Here is a 17,951-nt window from a genome sequence, read left to right on the forward strand (position 1 = left end):
GCATTCTGGGCCGGGACAAGAGACTCAGGGCTTTTGTTTTCTCAATCCTAGATTAGGGTCTAGAGACTCGGAGGCTTCAAAGAGATTTGGGTGGGAGAAGCCTCTACCCCTGTCCCCATTCTGTCCTGAACAAGGCCCTACTTCTGCCTGTGGGACTTACTGCCGTCATGCCTCTGCCTGTCACACTGACCACACCACATGGACCTGCCTACTACCAGGACCAATATTTTTGGCATTGCTGACAATATCTATACAATATCTCTGCCTGCACTGACCCTGGACTTTATATGGACAGTAACCCTGCCTGCTGTCTGGACAATTGTGTTCGCCGTTGCTGACCAAGTCCCTGCCTGCTGCCTGGACCAGTGCTATCCCCCTGTGTACAACTGCGCTACTACAACCACAGGTAATCTTTTGTTTACGCTTTGCTCAGCATAATGTATTTTGAGGTGTAATTCTTGGTATGTGCATGCTATGTGTCCCTGGAACACCTGATGGTGCTTCCTGCATGTTGGGCCTCTGTATGTGGCCAGGCAGTGAGAAAGTCACACATATGTGGTATCGTAATACTCAGGAGGAGTAGCAGAATGTATTTTGGGGTGTCATTTTAGCTATCTAAATGCTATGTGTTGGAAATATCTTATAAACGGACAACTTTGTGTAAAAAAAATGCGTTTTACATTTTTTTTCCACATTTTCCAAAAACTTCTGGAAAAAAATGAACAGTTCAAAAGACTCATTATGCCTCATAGATTATACATTGGGGTGTTAGCTTTCCAAAATGGGGTCATTTTGTGGGTGTTTCCATTGTCCTGGTGCTCCAGGTCCTTCAAAAGTGTAATAGGTGATTGAGAAATGTGATGTGTAATTTATGCTCCTAGAACACCTGGTGGTGCTCCCTGCATGTTGGGCCTCTGTATGTGGCCAGGCAGTGAAAAAGTCCCACACATGTGGTATCACTATAAACAGGAGGAGTAGCAGAATGTATTTTGGGGTGTAATTTGTGGTATACACATGCCATGTGAGAGAAATAAGCTATTACAATGACAATTTTGTGGGGAAAAAAAAAATCTCAGTTTTGCAAAGAATTGAGGGAAAAAATGTCAAAACTTGCATTTGAAAACTTCAAATAACTCACAATGCCTCTAACTAAATACCTTGAAATGTCTACTTTCCAAAAAGGGGTTATTTGGGGGGCATTTGTACTTTCCTGGCTTGTTAGGGTCTCAAGAAATTAGATAGGCCACCAGTACATCAGATGTGATAATTTTTTTATGATTTGCACCATAGCTTGTAGACTCTAAAACTTTCACGCAGACCAAATAATTTCCACAAATTTTTTGTTATTTTTACCAAAGAAAAAAATTACTAATTTGCAAAAGTTTATCACAGAAATTAAGAAAAATTTGTTTTTTTTTCAAAATTTTCGGTCTTTTTTCATTTATAGCGCAAAAAATAAAAAACCCAGAGGCGATCAAATACCACCAAAAGAAAGCTCTATTTGTATGAAAAAAAAGAACAAAAAAATCATTTGAGTACAGTGTTGCATGACTGAGTAATTGTTATTCAAAGTGTGAGAGCACTGAAAGCTGAAAATTGGTCTGGATAGGAGGGGGGTTTAAGTGCCCAGTAAGCAAGTGGTTAAAGGAATATTTCATTTTTATTGTTTCCTTTTAAGCATTCTTAAAATCACTGCTCCCGAAAAAACATCCTTTTTTAAAACTTTTTTTTGCATTGATACATGTCCCCTGGGGCAGGACCCAGGTCCCCAAACACTTTTTAGGGCAAAAACTTGCATACAAGCCTTTAAAATTAGCACTTTTGATTTTTCACGTTCGTGTCCCATAGACTTTAGCGGTGTTTGCACAAACTTTTTTACATGTTCGGATGTTCTGGTGCAAACCGAACCAGGGGGTGTTCGGCTCTTCCCTACTAAGGAACATTATGTCTGATAGGGGAGTTCAGATTCTGGACATTGCTCTGAAGATTGAGACATGCCTGTCCTCTGCATCCCACCATCAGAGTAATGATCAGATGGAGGAAACCCTGGAGCAATACCTCTGATGTTTGAGAAAAGCTCAAGATTACAGCAAGAAGTTTTATGATAGAAGGATGAGAGGAGAGCAGGTTCTAAAGGTGGGAGACAAAGTCTGGCTATCCACATCTAATCTGAAACTTGCATGTCCTTCACAGAAGATGGATCCTAGATATGTTAAACTAATTAAAGAGTACCTTATGAACTGGTATTACCCAGTTCTTACTAAATTCACCTGATATTTCATGTTTTGCTACTTAATCCAGCCATGCCTGATCCATTTCTGGGAATAAGTGTTCCACCATCTCTAACTATAACTGTAGGCAAAAATTGGAGTACAAAGTGGAATCCATCCTGAACAGCAGGAGGCAAGGAAACCAGATACAGTATATCATCAAGCTTAAAAGTATTACCCCCCAAGAGAATTCAAGGAGCCAAAAGAAAATATTTATACTCCTGAGTTACTCCAAGACTTTGCCAACAGGTTCCCAGAAAAGATGGCCAGAATGGCTATCTGGAGGCTGCCCATGGGAGGGGGGGGGGCACTGTCCAGAAGACAATAGTTGTGCACATGCACAAGCACACAGATGGGACTGTGGCTAGTAACCAGTGTGCACTTACACATTGGTGCATCTGCATGTAGACGCATGTGTCAATGAACACATCTGCATGGATTGGTGCACACCCATGCATGTCCCATCTCGGGAATGGTGCCATCTGCGTATTTAAAGGAGGTGCGGATGTCTGGTAATCACTGGATGTTCTTCAGCTTCCCTGTGACATGTGTTTTTGTGATATTGTTATCTGAACTCACACTGTTGATCTGGCTTAGTCTTGACCTTGCTCTGTGGGTTTCCAGATTCTGACCTTGGCTTGTCTCTGACCACACTCTGATGTTTCCCTGGTACTGACATCTTACTTCTTGACCATGCTTACTTTAGCTCCTCCGTGCTGACTCTGGCCTCGCTACTAACCTTGTCCATGCTATCCATCTGTGCTGGCCCTGGCTTGCCTCTTGACCTTATCTCTGATCCTGATGGGTCCCTGCACCTGCCTCTGACTGAACTTCCTCACAGCTGCCACACTTCCAAGGTCCGTCTTTTGGATGGCATCCGTCCGACCGCCGACCATGGTCCTCTCTCATGTGTCTCCACTATTGCTGGCTACAGCTCAAATACCATTATTTGCTACCAGCACCTATACTACTTTGCACCTTTTGTTATTTATTTCAGGTACTTATATAGCGCCATCAATTTACGCATCGCTTTACATATACATTGTACATTCACATCAGTCCCTACCCTTAAGGAGAAAAGGAAAAGAAGTCTCCGCGCAAAAGAATAAGTACTACTTGAGGTAGGAAATAGTTAATGGAACTGCTGCCTCTACCGATTACTACCACTAGATGGAGTAAGTGAATTAAAAAGAAAACAAAGTAGATATGGCACTGTTCGGTTGTTATAACTGGTTTGGAATTCAAATGTGTACGCTGCTCCTTTTGATAGGGGAAGAAATTGAGGTAGGAAAGGGGATAGTGTGTGATATTAGGTGTTCCTGGTGAGTAATAATTAGATGAATCTTTCTCAAATATATGTGCACAGTTGGTTAAAATGTTTAGTAAAAAACTGAGTATGTGTTCGCTGATAAGTGCAATCGATGTGCATAAACCCTTGGATTTGAATATGGGTAATCTGGTGGTCCGTGAACCTACCCAATATTAAATGCAACGTGTCATAACCAACAACAAAATTTAAATTACTATGATGTGCAAACAATAAATAATAATGATACCTCTAACGTGCAATAAATACCAAATTAATAACCATAGTATGAGACGAAAATATAATATTCGTATAAAGTCCCGGTGTGTATAAGCAACTACTATATAATAAAATTAAATTCTAAAGTGCTCTTGTTCCAGTGAAGGAATCCTTTCGATACTCTGGTGAGCTTTTCGGTGAGCAATAGGAGATTCATAGTTACATAGTTACATAGTAGGTGAGGTTGAAAAAAGACACACGTCCATCAAGTCCAACCTATGTGTGTGATTATGTGTCAGTATTACATTACATATCCATGTATGTTGCGGTCATTTAGGTGATTATCTAATAGTTTCTTGAAGCTATCAATGCTCCCCACTGAGACCACCGCCTGTGGAAGGGAATTCCACATCCTTGCCGCTCTTACAGTAAAGAACCCTCTACGTAGTTTAAGGTTAAACCTCTTTTCTTCTAATTGTAATGAGTGGCCACGAGTCTTATTAAACTCTCTTCTGCGAAAAAGTTTTATCCCTATTGTGGGGTCACCAGTACAGTATTTGTAAATTGAAATCATATCCCCTTTCAAGTGTCTCTTCTCCAGAGAGAATAAGTTCAGCGCTCGCAACCTTTCCTCATAACTAAGATCCTCCAGACCCTTTATTAGCTTTGTTGCCCTTCTTTGTACTCGCTCCATTTCCAGTACATCCTTCCTGAGGACTGGTGCCCAGAACTGGACAGCATACTCCAGGTGCAGCCGGACCAGAGTCTTGTAGAGCGGGAGAATTATCGTTTTATCTCTGGAGTTGATCCCCCTTTTAATGCATGCCAATATTCTGTTTGCTTTATTAGCAGCAGCTTGGCATTGCATGCCATTGCTGAGCCTATCATCTACTAGGACCCCCAGGTCCTTTTCCATCCTAGATTCCCCCAGAGGTTCTCCCCCCAGTGTATAGATTGCATTCATATTTTTGCCACCCAAATGCATTATTTTACATTTTTCTACATTGAACCTCATTTGCCATGTAGTCGCCCACCCCATTAATTTGTTCAGGTCTTTTTGCAAGGTTTCCACATCCTGCGGAGAAGTTATTGCCCTGCTTAGCTTAGTATCGTCTGCAAACACAGAGATTGAACTGTTTATCCCATCCTCCGGGTCGTTTATAAACAAATTAAATAGGATTGGTCCCAGCACAGAACCCTGGGGAACCCCACTACCCACCCATGACCATTCTGAGTACTCCCCATTTATCACCACCCTATGAACACGCCCTTGTAGCCAGTTTTCAATCCATGTACTCACCCTATGGTCCATGCCAACGGACCTTATTTTGTACAGTAAACGTTTATGGGGAACTGTGTCAAATGCTTTTGCAAAATCCAGATACACCACGTCTACGGGCCTTCCTTTATCTAGATGGCAACTCACCTCCTCATAGAAGGTTAATAGATTGGTTTGGCAAGAACAATTCTTCATGAATCCATGCTGATTACTGCTAATGATATTGTTCTTATTACTAAAATCTTGTATATAGTCCCTTATCACACCCTCCAAGAGTTTACATACTATTGATGTTAGGCTAACTGGTCTGTAATTCCCAGGGATGTTTTTTGGGCCCTTTTTAAATATTGGTGCTACATTGGCTTTTCTCCAATCAGCTGGTACCATTCCAGTCAATAGACTGTCTGTAAAAATTAGGAACAACGGTCTGGCAATCACCTGACTGAGTTCCCTAAGTACCCTCGGATGCAAGCCATCTGGTCCCAGTGATTTATTAATGTTAAGTTTCTCAGGTCTAATTTTAATTCCGTCCTCTGTTAACCATGGAGGTGCTTCCTGTGTTGTGTCATGAGGATAAACACTGCAGTTTTGGTTACTGAAGCCCCCCCCCGATTCACTCGTGAAGACTGAGGAGAAGAATAAATTCAATACCTTTGCCATCTCCCCATCCTTTGTAACCAGATGTCCTTCCTCATTCTTTATGGGGCCAATATGGTCTGTCCTCCTTTTTTTACTGTTTACATACTTAAAGAATTTCTTGGGATTTTTTTTGCTCTCCTCCGCTATGTGTCTTTCATGTTCTATCTTAGCCGTCCTAATTGCACCCTTACATTTCTTATTGCATTCTTTATAAAGTCTGAATGCTGAGGATGATCCCTCAACCTTGTATTTTTTGAAGGCCTTCTCCTTTGCTTTTATATGCATTTTTACATTGGAGTTAAGCCATCCAGGATTTTTGTTCGCTCTTTTAAATTTATTACCCAATGGGATACATTGGCTAATGCCCTTATTTAATATGCTCTTAAAGCAAACCCATCTCTCCTCCATATTCTTTGTTCCTAATATTTTATCCCAATTTATGCCTTTTAGCAAGGTTTGTAGTTTAGGGAAGTTGGCTCTTTTGAAATTCAGTGTCTTTGTGTTCCCTTCATGTTTCCTATTTGTGTGATTTATACTGAAACTAATTGACCTGTGATTCCATTATGAAAGAGAGAGAGGGAGCCCCAATAATGTAATACTGCATAAAAAAGTTTATTGTGCAAACGCATAGAAAGGTACTCACATGAAATAGGGATAATAAAAGCATATATTGCTGACACAAGCCTCTGTGACAGGAAATGATGCAAGGACATATGCTGACTCCGCCCTACGCGTTTCGTCACTCTGACATCATCTTAATATATGTCAGACATTGTCTGAATATAGAACTTGTCTAAAAAAGAAAAATAGTTGTGTGAAAGCATATAATCAATCCCTTGGACTATGAAATCAGCCTGTAACCTTGGCATAATTGGATCAGACAGAAGGTGTCTACTCACTGCTCATATCCCATTGTCATGAGGAATGTTTGAATATGGTGATGAAATATCTAGTGTGAGACAGCTGTACCCCTTTTCTAAAAGGATATCTTTTCAAATGAATGAGAAGGTCTGTTGTGTCTTTAGTTAAGGATGGAAGATTTTGGACACATTTCTGTGAATGGTGATCGCTATATTGGGAGGGGTTTGAAGTAAGTGAGTGAATCCCAGAGATAATTGGTCTGTCTCGAGGATCGGTTAGAGCTTTATAAATGTTTGATAAGTGGTAAAAATGAGGCACTTCGGGGTTGAAAACTTTTAATAATTCTTTTTCATCTTTGGTGAGGAGCCCATTGGCAAAGTCTTCTTCTACGAGCATGAAAAGTTCCCCTTTGAAGGGTTCTGTTGGATCTGTGTCTAGTGTCTTGTAGTAGGTTGTGTCTTCTAGGATTCTCAGTGCCTCCCCAAGATAATCTTTACTCTTCTGAATCACAACTGCTCTGCCTTCTCTTTGAGTTCTTAATTGTGATTTCTGAGTTCTGTTTGAGATTAGACAATGCCTGACTTTTTGTTAGGTTGTGGGATGTTTGGTCTATCTTCTTATTTAATTCCATTGTGACCAATTTCTCTATTCGATTCAAGTAAGTATTGGGATATCCGAATTTCAACACATTTCTTGGATAAGTGCCTGCTGCTTCAGGAACAATAGAGGGACAGTAATCTGCAATTCAAAAGACAGCTTATTTGTAATAACATACAATATCATGAAATAGCATTCAATTTTGTATTTCTTACAAGTTAAAAACAAGATGATGCCCCTCAGTGAAGAATGCATCCCATTATCCAGCATGTTAACCACAGAGGAGGGGCCTCATCATACAATAAAATAGGGAAGGGGCCACATGGACCAAAACAAACTCTGTACTGTAATATGAAAAAGACATAATTGTTTAGTGGTAAAATCCTCAGATCCTATGTAAGAACACATATACATTTAGTATCTTAATGTCCCATATAGAGATAAGTATATAGGCATGTCTTTATTGTAATATAAGGTCCATTAAATGCTATTGCAGATTGATGATTCCTAGCTTTTCTCCTAATGCCCCGTACACACGGTCAGACTTTGTTCGGACATTCCGACAACAAAATCCTAGGATTTTTTCAGACGGATGTTGGCTCAAACTTGTTTTGCGTACACACGGTCGCACAAAGTTGTCGGAATTTCTGATCGCCAAGAACGCGGTGACGTCAAGCACGTACGACAAGACTAGAAAAGGTCAGTTCAGAACCAAGCACGGCACCCTTTGGGCTCCTTTTGCTAATCTCGTGTTAGTAAAAGTTTGGTGAGAGACGATTCGCGCTTTTTCAGACTCGTGGTTTTCAGATCGTTTTCTGCCATTCAGTTTGTGCTTGTGGGTTTGTATCTGCTCTTCAGTGCGTGCAAGCAAGTTCCGCGTGACTTATAGTCATTGTATTCTTGTTCGTTCGTTACTGTTTTTCAGGTCGCTCTTCACAGGCCTTGCTGTTCTTCAGTGCGTTCTGTTATTTCGTTCTGAGCAGCCGACCGTTTTCTAGCCATGTTGCGTATGCGTACTCCTTGTAGAGTTCGTGCTGTGCGGGGGCTTGGTGTTGTGGTCCTGACCTTGACACAAGTCCAGTCCATGAACAGGGTGGGGAGGAGTTCATGGACCAAGAATTGGTTGCTTCAACGTGACCAGTTCTCTCATATGCCTTTGCTCCGTGAGATCCGTGAGAATAATCCTGATGATTTCAGGAACTTTCTCAGGATGACGGACCCCGTGTTTCACCGTCGGCTGGCTTCGCTGACCCCTTATATTAGCAGGCAGGATACCTGCATGAGGCAAGCCATCACACCGGAGCAGAGGCTCGTCGCTACCCTGCGGTATTTGGCGACAGGGAGAAGTCTGCAGGAAATGAAGTTCTCGACAGGCATCTCCCCCCAGGCTCTGGGGATCATTATCCCAGAGACCTGTTCTGCCATCATCCAGGTCCTGCAGAAGGAGTATATGAAGGTAAGATTTTTATCCTTTAATATCACATTTCATTGTATTTAATGTGTGCTAATATATTGTATTTTTTTCCTCATTCCCTAATTACCATGTTTGGAATATGCTGTGAATGTCCCCTTTGTCCTCATGCATGCTGGATTTTTAGGTAATTAATTTTTTAGGTCCTTCATACAGATTGTCCTTCACTAACCTCCCCAGCATGCTCTACGGGCCCTATATTCACCGCATGTAGTCACTTAAAACAATGTATTTTATCAGCTCCATAGTAGTGCTGTACCCCAAACACCCCCTAAAATGATTTGAAATGTTATTTTAGCTTTAAATTCAGGCAGAGTGGCAGAGGCTTATTTTTTGTGGTGTCCCCAAATCATTTTTAGTAACCCTCCCTCCCCTAACTGCTAAGTCAGCTGATCCCAATTCTCTATCTATCCTCAATCATCTATCTGCTGACTTTGCCAAACCCATACACACTATACCCATCTCTTTTGTGCTCTGATTTATGGATGAATTCCCCAAAGCATGTAGTGCAAGGGCCTGCCTGTATACTTTCAAATGGTACTGTTTGAATTTTTAAGATCCTATTATTATAGGTAATAGCAGAATGTTCAAATGTGCTCAAATGTGTACAATGTGTATTTATATCTTTGTATTCGGACACTTCTTACCTGTCCAGTGGGCTGCCAATAGTGTAACTAAGGAGGGGCTGTTCCAAGTAATACCCTGTATTTAGGCATTCATCTCTCAATGAAGTGAAGAGGGTTACCTGTCCAAGATTTCCACACCCCCCATAATGTTCAAAATGGCCCATGAGGGGGGGGGGGATATGATAGGTGTACCTTATACTTTGGTGTTGTTAAATTCCCTTTAATAAATGCTATCTGGAGGTTGTCCCAGAATGTTTGTGCCTAATCTGCTTGCCATGTTTCTGAGCAAAAATATTAATTTTTTTTTTTCCTCAACAGTTTCCTTCCACGCCACAGGAATGGCAGACTGTGGCCTCCCACTTTACCCAGCGGTGGGACTTTCCTAACTGCGGAGGGGCAATTGATGGGAAACATGTCCAGATCATCCCACCACCCAACTCGGGGTCGTACTATTTCAACTATAAGGGGTTCAATAGTATTGTGATGTTGGCAGTGGTGTCGGCTAATTACGACTTCTTGTATGTAGACGTGGGGAAGAATGGCCGGATGTCCGATGGTGGAGTCATCGCCCAGACGGAGTTCTACAGGCATCTCCAGAATGGCAGCTTGGACTTGCCAGCTCCAGAGGACAATGTGGAAAGACTCCCATTCGTGTTCGTTGCTGATGAAGCGTTTGCGCTGGGGGACCACCTGATGCGGCCATTCCCGATGAGGACCCTCACCCCGGAACAGAGGGTTTTTAATTTCCGGCTGGCCAGAGCCCGAAGAGTGGTGGAGAACACATTTGGAATCCTGGCCAGCCGGTTCCGCCTATTTCTGACACTTATCCATATGGCGGAGTATAAACTGAATCATATTATACTGGCGTGCTGTATTCTCCATAACTTTTTAAGGAAACATCCGGCCAACTATGCTGGCTCAGTTGGGCCTGAGGCCGGAGGGATACCTGAAACACTGACGGCGCTTGAAAGCGGCCATCCTGGCTTGCCCTCCCTGAGTGCCCGTGATGTCCGGTTACGATACCTGGAGTTCTTTGCGGGTAGGGGGGCCATCAATATGCCTTCAAATTTGTGAAGCCTTTTTCCAATAAAAAAAAAAAAAGAAATTCTTTGTGGAGATTTACTGCTTGTGTTTGTTTTAGCTGACCCTGACAGCAATGTGTGGAGTCCTGAAAATGGCGTGATTGTGTAACCTTATGCAAAGCACTGTTGGCTGTTATTTACTAAAAGCGTATACACTTTTTATACTACAAGTGCTCTTGAAACTGCAATGAAAATGCTCTTGTAGTGCAAAGAGGATTTGCCCTTAGGAAATAACCACCATTTTTTACGAAAACAGCAATTACATCACCACAAAAGTGTTGTAGCGTTGAGACAATAATCCACACATTCTTGATTAACAAACTTTTTAATACCTGCACAATCACATGTGCATTTAGAAACGGTTTTTAGAACAAACCAACATGTTTGTTGTATAACAATTTTTGGGGTGGCATTATCAAAAATAGAAATGTTCATTTACGATAAAGCAGGCCTGTGTAAAACCAACAAGAAAGACAAAAAACTTGAACTTACAAAGTTCACATATGGTAAAACCTGAAGGCAATATCAGACATGAGTATTTAGGAAATGTGTTTGATATTGCGTTCAGATGGGGTCAAATCACCCCTTGAAAAGCCAAATTTGGAAGATGCACACCAATTTACGAATGTCAACATGTGCTAGCTGCCATCACGGGGGATCAAGGGACATGTTTTGGGGGAGCAAGCCCTTCCTCACTGCTACTTTATTATTGAGGAAGGGGTTGCACCCCCAAAACGCGTCCATTGATCTCCCGTGATGGCAGATAGCACATGTTGGCACACTGTGGGCATCCTCCAAATTTGGCTTTTCAAAACATTGCAAAAATATTTTAAACATTGTACCACACAAAAACCAAAGTGATTTTGTGGGGTATTAAATTCGCCCCAAAATATCAATGATGTTATTATTTTTTTGAATCACATCATTGATTTTTGTCTTGATGTTCTCCAATTCTAAATTACACCCCATGATCTCCCCGATCAGGATCTGGGCACTTTCTGATGTGAAAGGATCTCGATCCCTAACAACACGATCACCTAAAAAGAGAGAAACAAAACAAAAACAGGTATCAAAAATCTGCCAGCATCCATCTCTTACCTGAGCCTGTGGTCGCAGACACTCACCTGTTGTGGTGCCAATTTCAACCACATCTTCTTCCTCCTCCTGCTCCACTTGGGTTGGGGGTATTTCACCTTCTTCCACAGGTGGGGGGTCTCTGGTCTCCTCGGATGAGGGGTGTCCTCCGAGTCTTTTCTCCCCTATGTAAAACAAAAATGGTATAATTAGCACACAGTGATTTGATGGCAGAACTATAAATAGGAAACATTGCTTGGAAGTGGGGTACAATTGTCAATTTTAGCAGAGTTCCAAGATGTCGCTTTTTTATTGTCCTTTGTCAACCTGCAATACTTTACTGTTTAGTACAAGCTTCACAGATGGAGACCCCCCTATAGTATACACTGGAGCACCTGTGTGCCCTCCTTAATAAAAAGGGTGTTCTTGTGTCCCACACTAGTGCTCCAGTGTCCAGATGTGAAAACAGCTGCTCAGTGTCCTCTCCTTACACAGAATCTAGTTTGCATTTCATTCTAGTAACAAACCCATCTACACAAACAAATATTTTGCATCCAAGTAGGCCCTAAAAAATGTAGGAAAATGCATATGGCCTAAACAATGGTGTTTTAGAGGGCGAAAAAAAAATGTTTGATACGAATGAATAATGGGCCCATGAACATTAAAATTGACATTTTAAACTGTACAATTAAGAAAAGCATATGGAGCAGCACGAACGTAATAAAGACAAAAAGAATAGGAACACAGCACAACTACTTACTTTTTTGCAGCACTCTCCGGATCTTTCGGTACTGCTCGGGCTCTCTTAATTTTAGGTCCGACCACCGCTTCCTGAGCTGATCTTTCGATCGTCGTACCCCGAAATTCCTGTGCAGACTTTTGACCACTTTCGCCATGATCTTGGCCTTTCTGACATTGGGGTTGGGGTAAGGCCCATACTTCCCGTCATAGTCGGCCCTCTTCAGGATGTCCACCATCTCCAACATCTCCCCAAAGGACATATTTGTGGCCTTAAATCGTCTCCTTCTGGATCGGGACGTGTCCGGATCCGGGCTTTCCTCCTCCTCGTTGCTATAATTAGCACGCACCTGCTCTGACTCCGCCATGTGCTCTTCACCCACTGCGCCAAACAAAAAGGGGCGGGGAATAGACTAGAAAGAACGTCAGGGGCGGGCGGAGTTACACGCATGCGCAGTGTGTATAAAGCGTAACACGCGTGCGTAGTACGTACAATCTGTGAGCGGATGAAGGAGCATTGGACGCGCCGATCGTAAGAACGAAGGTAAGAGACAAACTTGTGCCTATACTGCTTCTAGATTGAGGCCTATATTGTAACAAGATTAGGAGAGTTTTGTCTGACATTAGGCTTTGTCTTGTGTTGTGTCTTGCAGTGAACATGGATATCTTATTAAAAGATAATGACTTCATGTCACTATTCATTGATATGTTAAGGGAGCTGCCATGTCTGTGGAAGATCAACAACCCACATTACAAGAACCAAACAAAGAGCAAGGCACCACTGGATAAATTGTTGGAAATTTTGAAGCAGGTGATCCCCACAGCAGACATCACCTATTTGAAGATCTTAATTGGTGGCCTGAGGAGCACATATATAAGGGAGCGCCAGAAAGTCCAGGATTCGCAGAGATCCGGAGCAGCAGATGACATCTATGTCCCCAGGATGTGGTACTATGACAGGCTGCATTTTCTGGCAGGTCAGACTGAACCCAGGCCATCCCTCTCCAGTCTTCCTTCCACGCTTCCTTCCCCCCGGCTGATGCTTCTGACGCCCAACCTGGGCCTTCCAGGCAACAACATGTGGAGGAGCCCAGCTTGAGCCAGGTATAGCATTCCTCTAAATAGTTCAGGTTGTCCAATCAATGATGTTAACTAGATGTTAGTTTGGAGTACTAATTTCTGATTGTGATTGATGAATCAAAAACTAAAACCATGTCCCTTTTTCATACACAGGGAAGTCTCAGCCAGGAGGTGGCCGGGCCGAGCCGCCTGCCTGATATGCCGGTCCCTCCCCAACACCTGGAAAGAGAAAGTGGCAGGAGGAGGAGTGCTCTAGAGGAGGCTGCCATAGGCCTCTTTTGGAGGGCTACAGAGGTCCTGGGAGCACCACACACCGTAGAGGAGGACATTGCTGCCATCATTGCCTCTAAAATGCAGAGGATGGAGGAGGGACAACAACTCATGTGTGAGTCGCTCATATTGGAGGCTCTTAATAAAGGTATGAGGGGTCAAATTACATCTCAGACACACCTTTGCGAACTCACAGATGGTCCTCTCCTCCTCCTGCAGGTCCTCCTCCTCCTCCAGGTCCTCCCAGTCCTCCTCCTCCTCCAGGTCCTACTCCTCCTCCTGCCACATCTCCAACAGCACAGCCACAGCCCGGAAGGAAGCGTGGAAGGAAGACCAGAAAGTGAGGACCCTGGATCCAGTCTGGTCGGCCAAAAGATGCAGCCTCTTGTGGTACCACAGCCTGGGGACACAGATGTCATCTGCTGCTTTCCGGATCTCTGCGACTTCTGGACCAGACTGCCCTCCCTTACATATGGACTCCTCAGGCCACCAATTTTGATGTTCAAGAATTGATGTCTGCCCTGGGGGTCCCAGGCTTCGCTAATTTCTCATGTTTATCCAGTGTTGCCTCCCTCTTTTTTTGGTTCTGAGCCCTTAATAAAGGAATTTTGGTTTGAATTATACTTGCCTATGTGTGTTTAACTTCAAAAAGGACAGTTGGTTTGTGAAATTAACAAGGGACACCAACAACAAACAATCTCCTTGAGATTAAATAATAAAAGATATCAATTGTGTTGTGGTAACTTGACACACAAAACACACACAAAAATAGTCTGGAGTAAAACTAAAAACAACATTAAACAAAGATCAGCCTTGGAAAAAATACAAACATAAAATCTAAAACAAAAATGGCTTAAAATCCAAAAAAAAAAAAAAAAAAACATTCTGTCAGATGTGACAAATAACAATATATTCAGGGAATCCCAATAAAAAAAACAAAAAATAAGTTTGTGAGAAGTGTGTGTGAATATGAGCAGCAAAACTACTTAATTCTTCTCACATTATAAAGAAGAAGAGAGTGCGCTGTATTAAACCATTTTTTACATTGCAGCGTGACGAAAGTGCTGTATCCATTGCAAACGCTAAGTTTACCAGAACGAGCTGTTCCGTGTCGGAATTTCATCTGAGCATGCGTGGCACTTTGTGCGTCGGAACAGGCCACACACGGTCGGAATTGACGCGATCGGATTTTGTTGTCGGAAAATTTTATCTCCTGCTCTCCAACTTTGTGTGTCGGAAAATCCGATGGAAAATGTCCGATGGAGCCCACACACGGTCGGAATTTCCGACAACACGCTCCGATCGGACATTTTCCATCGGAAAATCCGTGTGTACGGGGCATAAGAGTAAGATCTATTCAGCTCTGTGATGTGAAAGGCGAAAAACATACTAACCCCCAGAATGAACTGGGGCCTGTGTCAATGAGCATATACAGTATAATGTGCTTTCAGATGCATTCTTCTTACATTTGACTCAGCTTGCTCTAAACTGCTTTTGAATTTCTATTTAAAGAGAAGCAGTTCTGATGCAAACAGAAGCCAATTGACGCAAGTGATCAATGTCATATATGCATTTAGGATATTTTAATCACATATTTTGAAGCCTAATTTGGGGTCCTGATCATACAGACTGGGATCAACAGCATAAATTCCCTAATTCTAAGGTCCCTTACACACAGGGCGGGTTCTGTTGGAGTCCAGCTGCTCAGCAGAGAATCTGTACGCTGATCCCCGTTGTGCAGGCGGATAGCTGGTCTGTGTCCCCTCCACTTGTGCATAGTGGACACAGACACAGCCTGCTGTCCTCTATGGGCAGTTGGAAGTAAATGGACCACCTGTCCATTTACACCCAACTGCCATCCGATCTAGATGGGGAATGGATCCCCGTCTATCTGTTTTTAGCGGATAGGATCAGATGTCAGTGGGTGTCAACGGACACATGTCCGTTGACACCTGTCGCTCCATGGAGGAGATTAGAGGGTCCGATTGGAAAACAAAAAGAAGAGAGGAGCACCTCTAAGTAAAAGTGCTTTATTCCATCTAGTAAAAGAAAATGTAGCCAGTAAACGAGGCCCTCCACAAGTGAATCACAGATGATATAGCTGCGAATCCAAACACAAGCGTGAGGAGTGTCTATGGTCCGTGGCTGCAATGATGGCGGAGAACCGGGACGGGAACAGCCGATCATCCAGAGGAGAGGAAGGGACGGCTCGTGGAGCTAGCGTGTGACGTCAGCTGGTGAGGCGAACACAACGCGTTTCAGAGCATGCGCAACGTCCAGCTATATCATCTGTGATTCACTTGTGGAGAGCCTCGTTTTTTACTGATATGTAAGTGGCTACATTTTCTTTTACTATATGGAATAAAGCACCTTTACTTAGAGGCGCTCCTCTCTTCTTTTTGTTTTCCTCTTGATGATTCCAAGCCGGCTTCACTCCCAAGAAGAGCTGCCCTTCATTGACAGTGTTACATTGACTTTCCCAACTAGCAAATCATTCATCACCAGCACTTATTGGACTTATATTTATGGACTTTATTTTTCCTTTACATAATCCTAGATTTTTGTACACTCAAATTTGCCTGTTTGTTGTCTCCTTATCAGCAATTCTGAGTGCCAGTTTTATGTTTTTTTCTAGAGGGTCCGATTGGGTCCGCTTAAAAAAATGACAGGCGGACCTGATCGGTCCGCTCGTGTGAAAGGGCTCTTAGGGAAGAACTGTCTTTTGTCAGTCTCTTTGACAATAAACAAACTAAACTACACGCTGCTCCATGCACCCTGCATTTTAAAGTGAATATCTAAGATTTTTGGTGAAATTATGCCATTCATAGTAATAAGAAACGGGATCATGTTTTCTGCATACAATTTTAGTCAACATTTTTGAATTTTGTTGGAAAAATCCTCTTAGATAAGTCAATCATGTTAATGAATTGCTGAAATGTGTTATTTACTTATGTTTTGTTAATTTCTATTTTCTTTTCTTATCATATAAAAGGAAAAATTCTGCAATGAGAAATCAGACAATTTTGAAGGAATTCTTTCTCTCCGGACTGTCTGACCTTCCAGCTCTTCAGCTCCCTCTCTTTCTCTTCTTCCTTTTCATCTACCTTCTGACATTTTTCTGGAATTTGCTGGTCATTGTCCTCATAGTCACTGACTCTCGCCTCCATGTTCCTATGTATTTCTTCCTTGGGAACCTGGCCAGTTTGGACCTCTGTTATTCTACATTAACTGTCCCACGAATGTTATTTGACCTTCACACCAACAGCAGAAAGATTACTTTAACAGCTTGTATAACCCAAGTCTTCTTTTTTTTTCTCTTTGCCACTGCTGAATTTTTACTGTTGGCTGTCATGTCCTATGATCGATATACCGCCATTTGTCAACCATTACACTACGCACAGATCATGAACTGGAAAGTGTGTGTTCAGTTGGCCTCCATTGCATGGTGGCTTGCGTGTACTAATGCTTTAATTCACACACTTTGTGGGTTAAATTTAACATTTTGTGGATCAGATATTATAGAAAGTTTCTTCTGTGACCTTCCCCAGTTGCTTCAGATCTCCTGCAGTGATGTCTACATTAACATTCTACTCATCTTTGTCATGGGTGGCATCCTTGCAGTTTGCCCTCTAACACTGATCATCCTGTCCTATGTCTCTATATTCAGAACTATCCTGAAAATGAAAGTTAAAGGTAAAATGAGTAAAGTTTTCTCTACCTGTACCTCTCACCTGACAGTGGTCTTCATATTTTATTGCTCTTCTATATTTAATTATTTTCGGCCAAACCCTAACCAACATTTTGCTCATGACAAAGTGGCATCTGTCTTTTATGCCGTGATTCTTCCTCTCCTCAATCCTCTGATTTACAGTCTGAGGAACCAGGATTTCAGAACATCATTTCACAAAGTTTTTAGGAAGATTGTCTCCCCCATAAATGGGGAATACATCTAAAATAAATCTTCATTTGTAGATATTAGCAAGACACGGTAGTATATTTATTTGACCTGTGTCCATAATTCGGAAAAGCTGTTTACTTTGAAATGTCTCCTAGGAAAAATTGTTTATTTTTTCCTATAAAAATTCTTTCTAGAAGCTGCAGTAGATTATTATACAAATATGTAGGCAGTTGCCTAGAAGACAAAATTATCTGGGAACAGAATAAATATCACTATAATAAATTCACGTTCTATTTTCAGAAAGAGCAGAGGATCCATTAGTAAAGCACCTATACTAGGGGTAAGCAACCAGGGGCCCTCCAGCTGTTGTGGAACTACATTTCCCATGAGGGATTGCAAGGCTGGCAGTTACAATAACTCCCAGTGGCATGATGGGACTTGAAGTTCTGCAACAGCTGGAGGGCCCCAGGTTGCCTACCCCTGACCTATACTGACAGTGGTGTTAATTTACTGGCAAATAGGGTGTTTACTTTGCCAGTTC

The 17,951-nt window shown here is 42.3% G+C and overlaps 1 protein-coding gene across 1 annotated transcript; it reads left to right on the forward strand.

The window, feature by feature from the left end:
* The first annotated feature begins 16,517 nt into the window (after positions 1 to 16,517).
* LOC141113878 (olfactory receptor 5B12-like) lies at positions 16,518 to 17,465 on the forward strand. The gene has a single exon (XM_073607208.1). It carries the CDS (start codon positions 16,518 to 16,520, stop codon positions 17,463 to 17,465), a length of 948 nt encoding a protein of 315 aa, XP_073463309.1.
* The last annotated feature ends 486 nt before the right edge of the window (positions 17,466 to 17,951 follow it).

This window comes from Aquarana catesbeiana, linkage group LG12 (genome assembly GCF_042186555.1).
Source record: "Aquarana catesbeiana isolate 2022-GZ linkage group LG12, ASM4218655v1, whole genome shotgun sequence".
Lineage (NCBI taxonomy): Eukaryota > Metazoa > Chordata > Amphibia > Anura > Ranidae > Aquarana > Aquarana catesbeiana.

Bases quoted from the DNA above. Each gene is read 5' to 3' on its own strand.
- LOC141113878 (XM_073607208.1), top strand. From the start codon at position 16,518: ATGAGAAATCAGACAATTTTGAAGGAATTCTTTCTCTCCGGACTGTCT.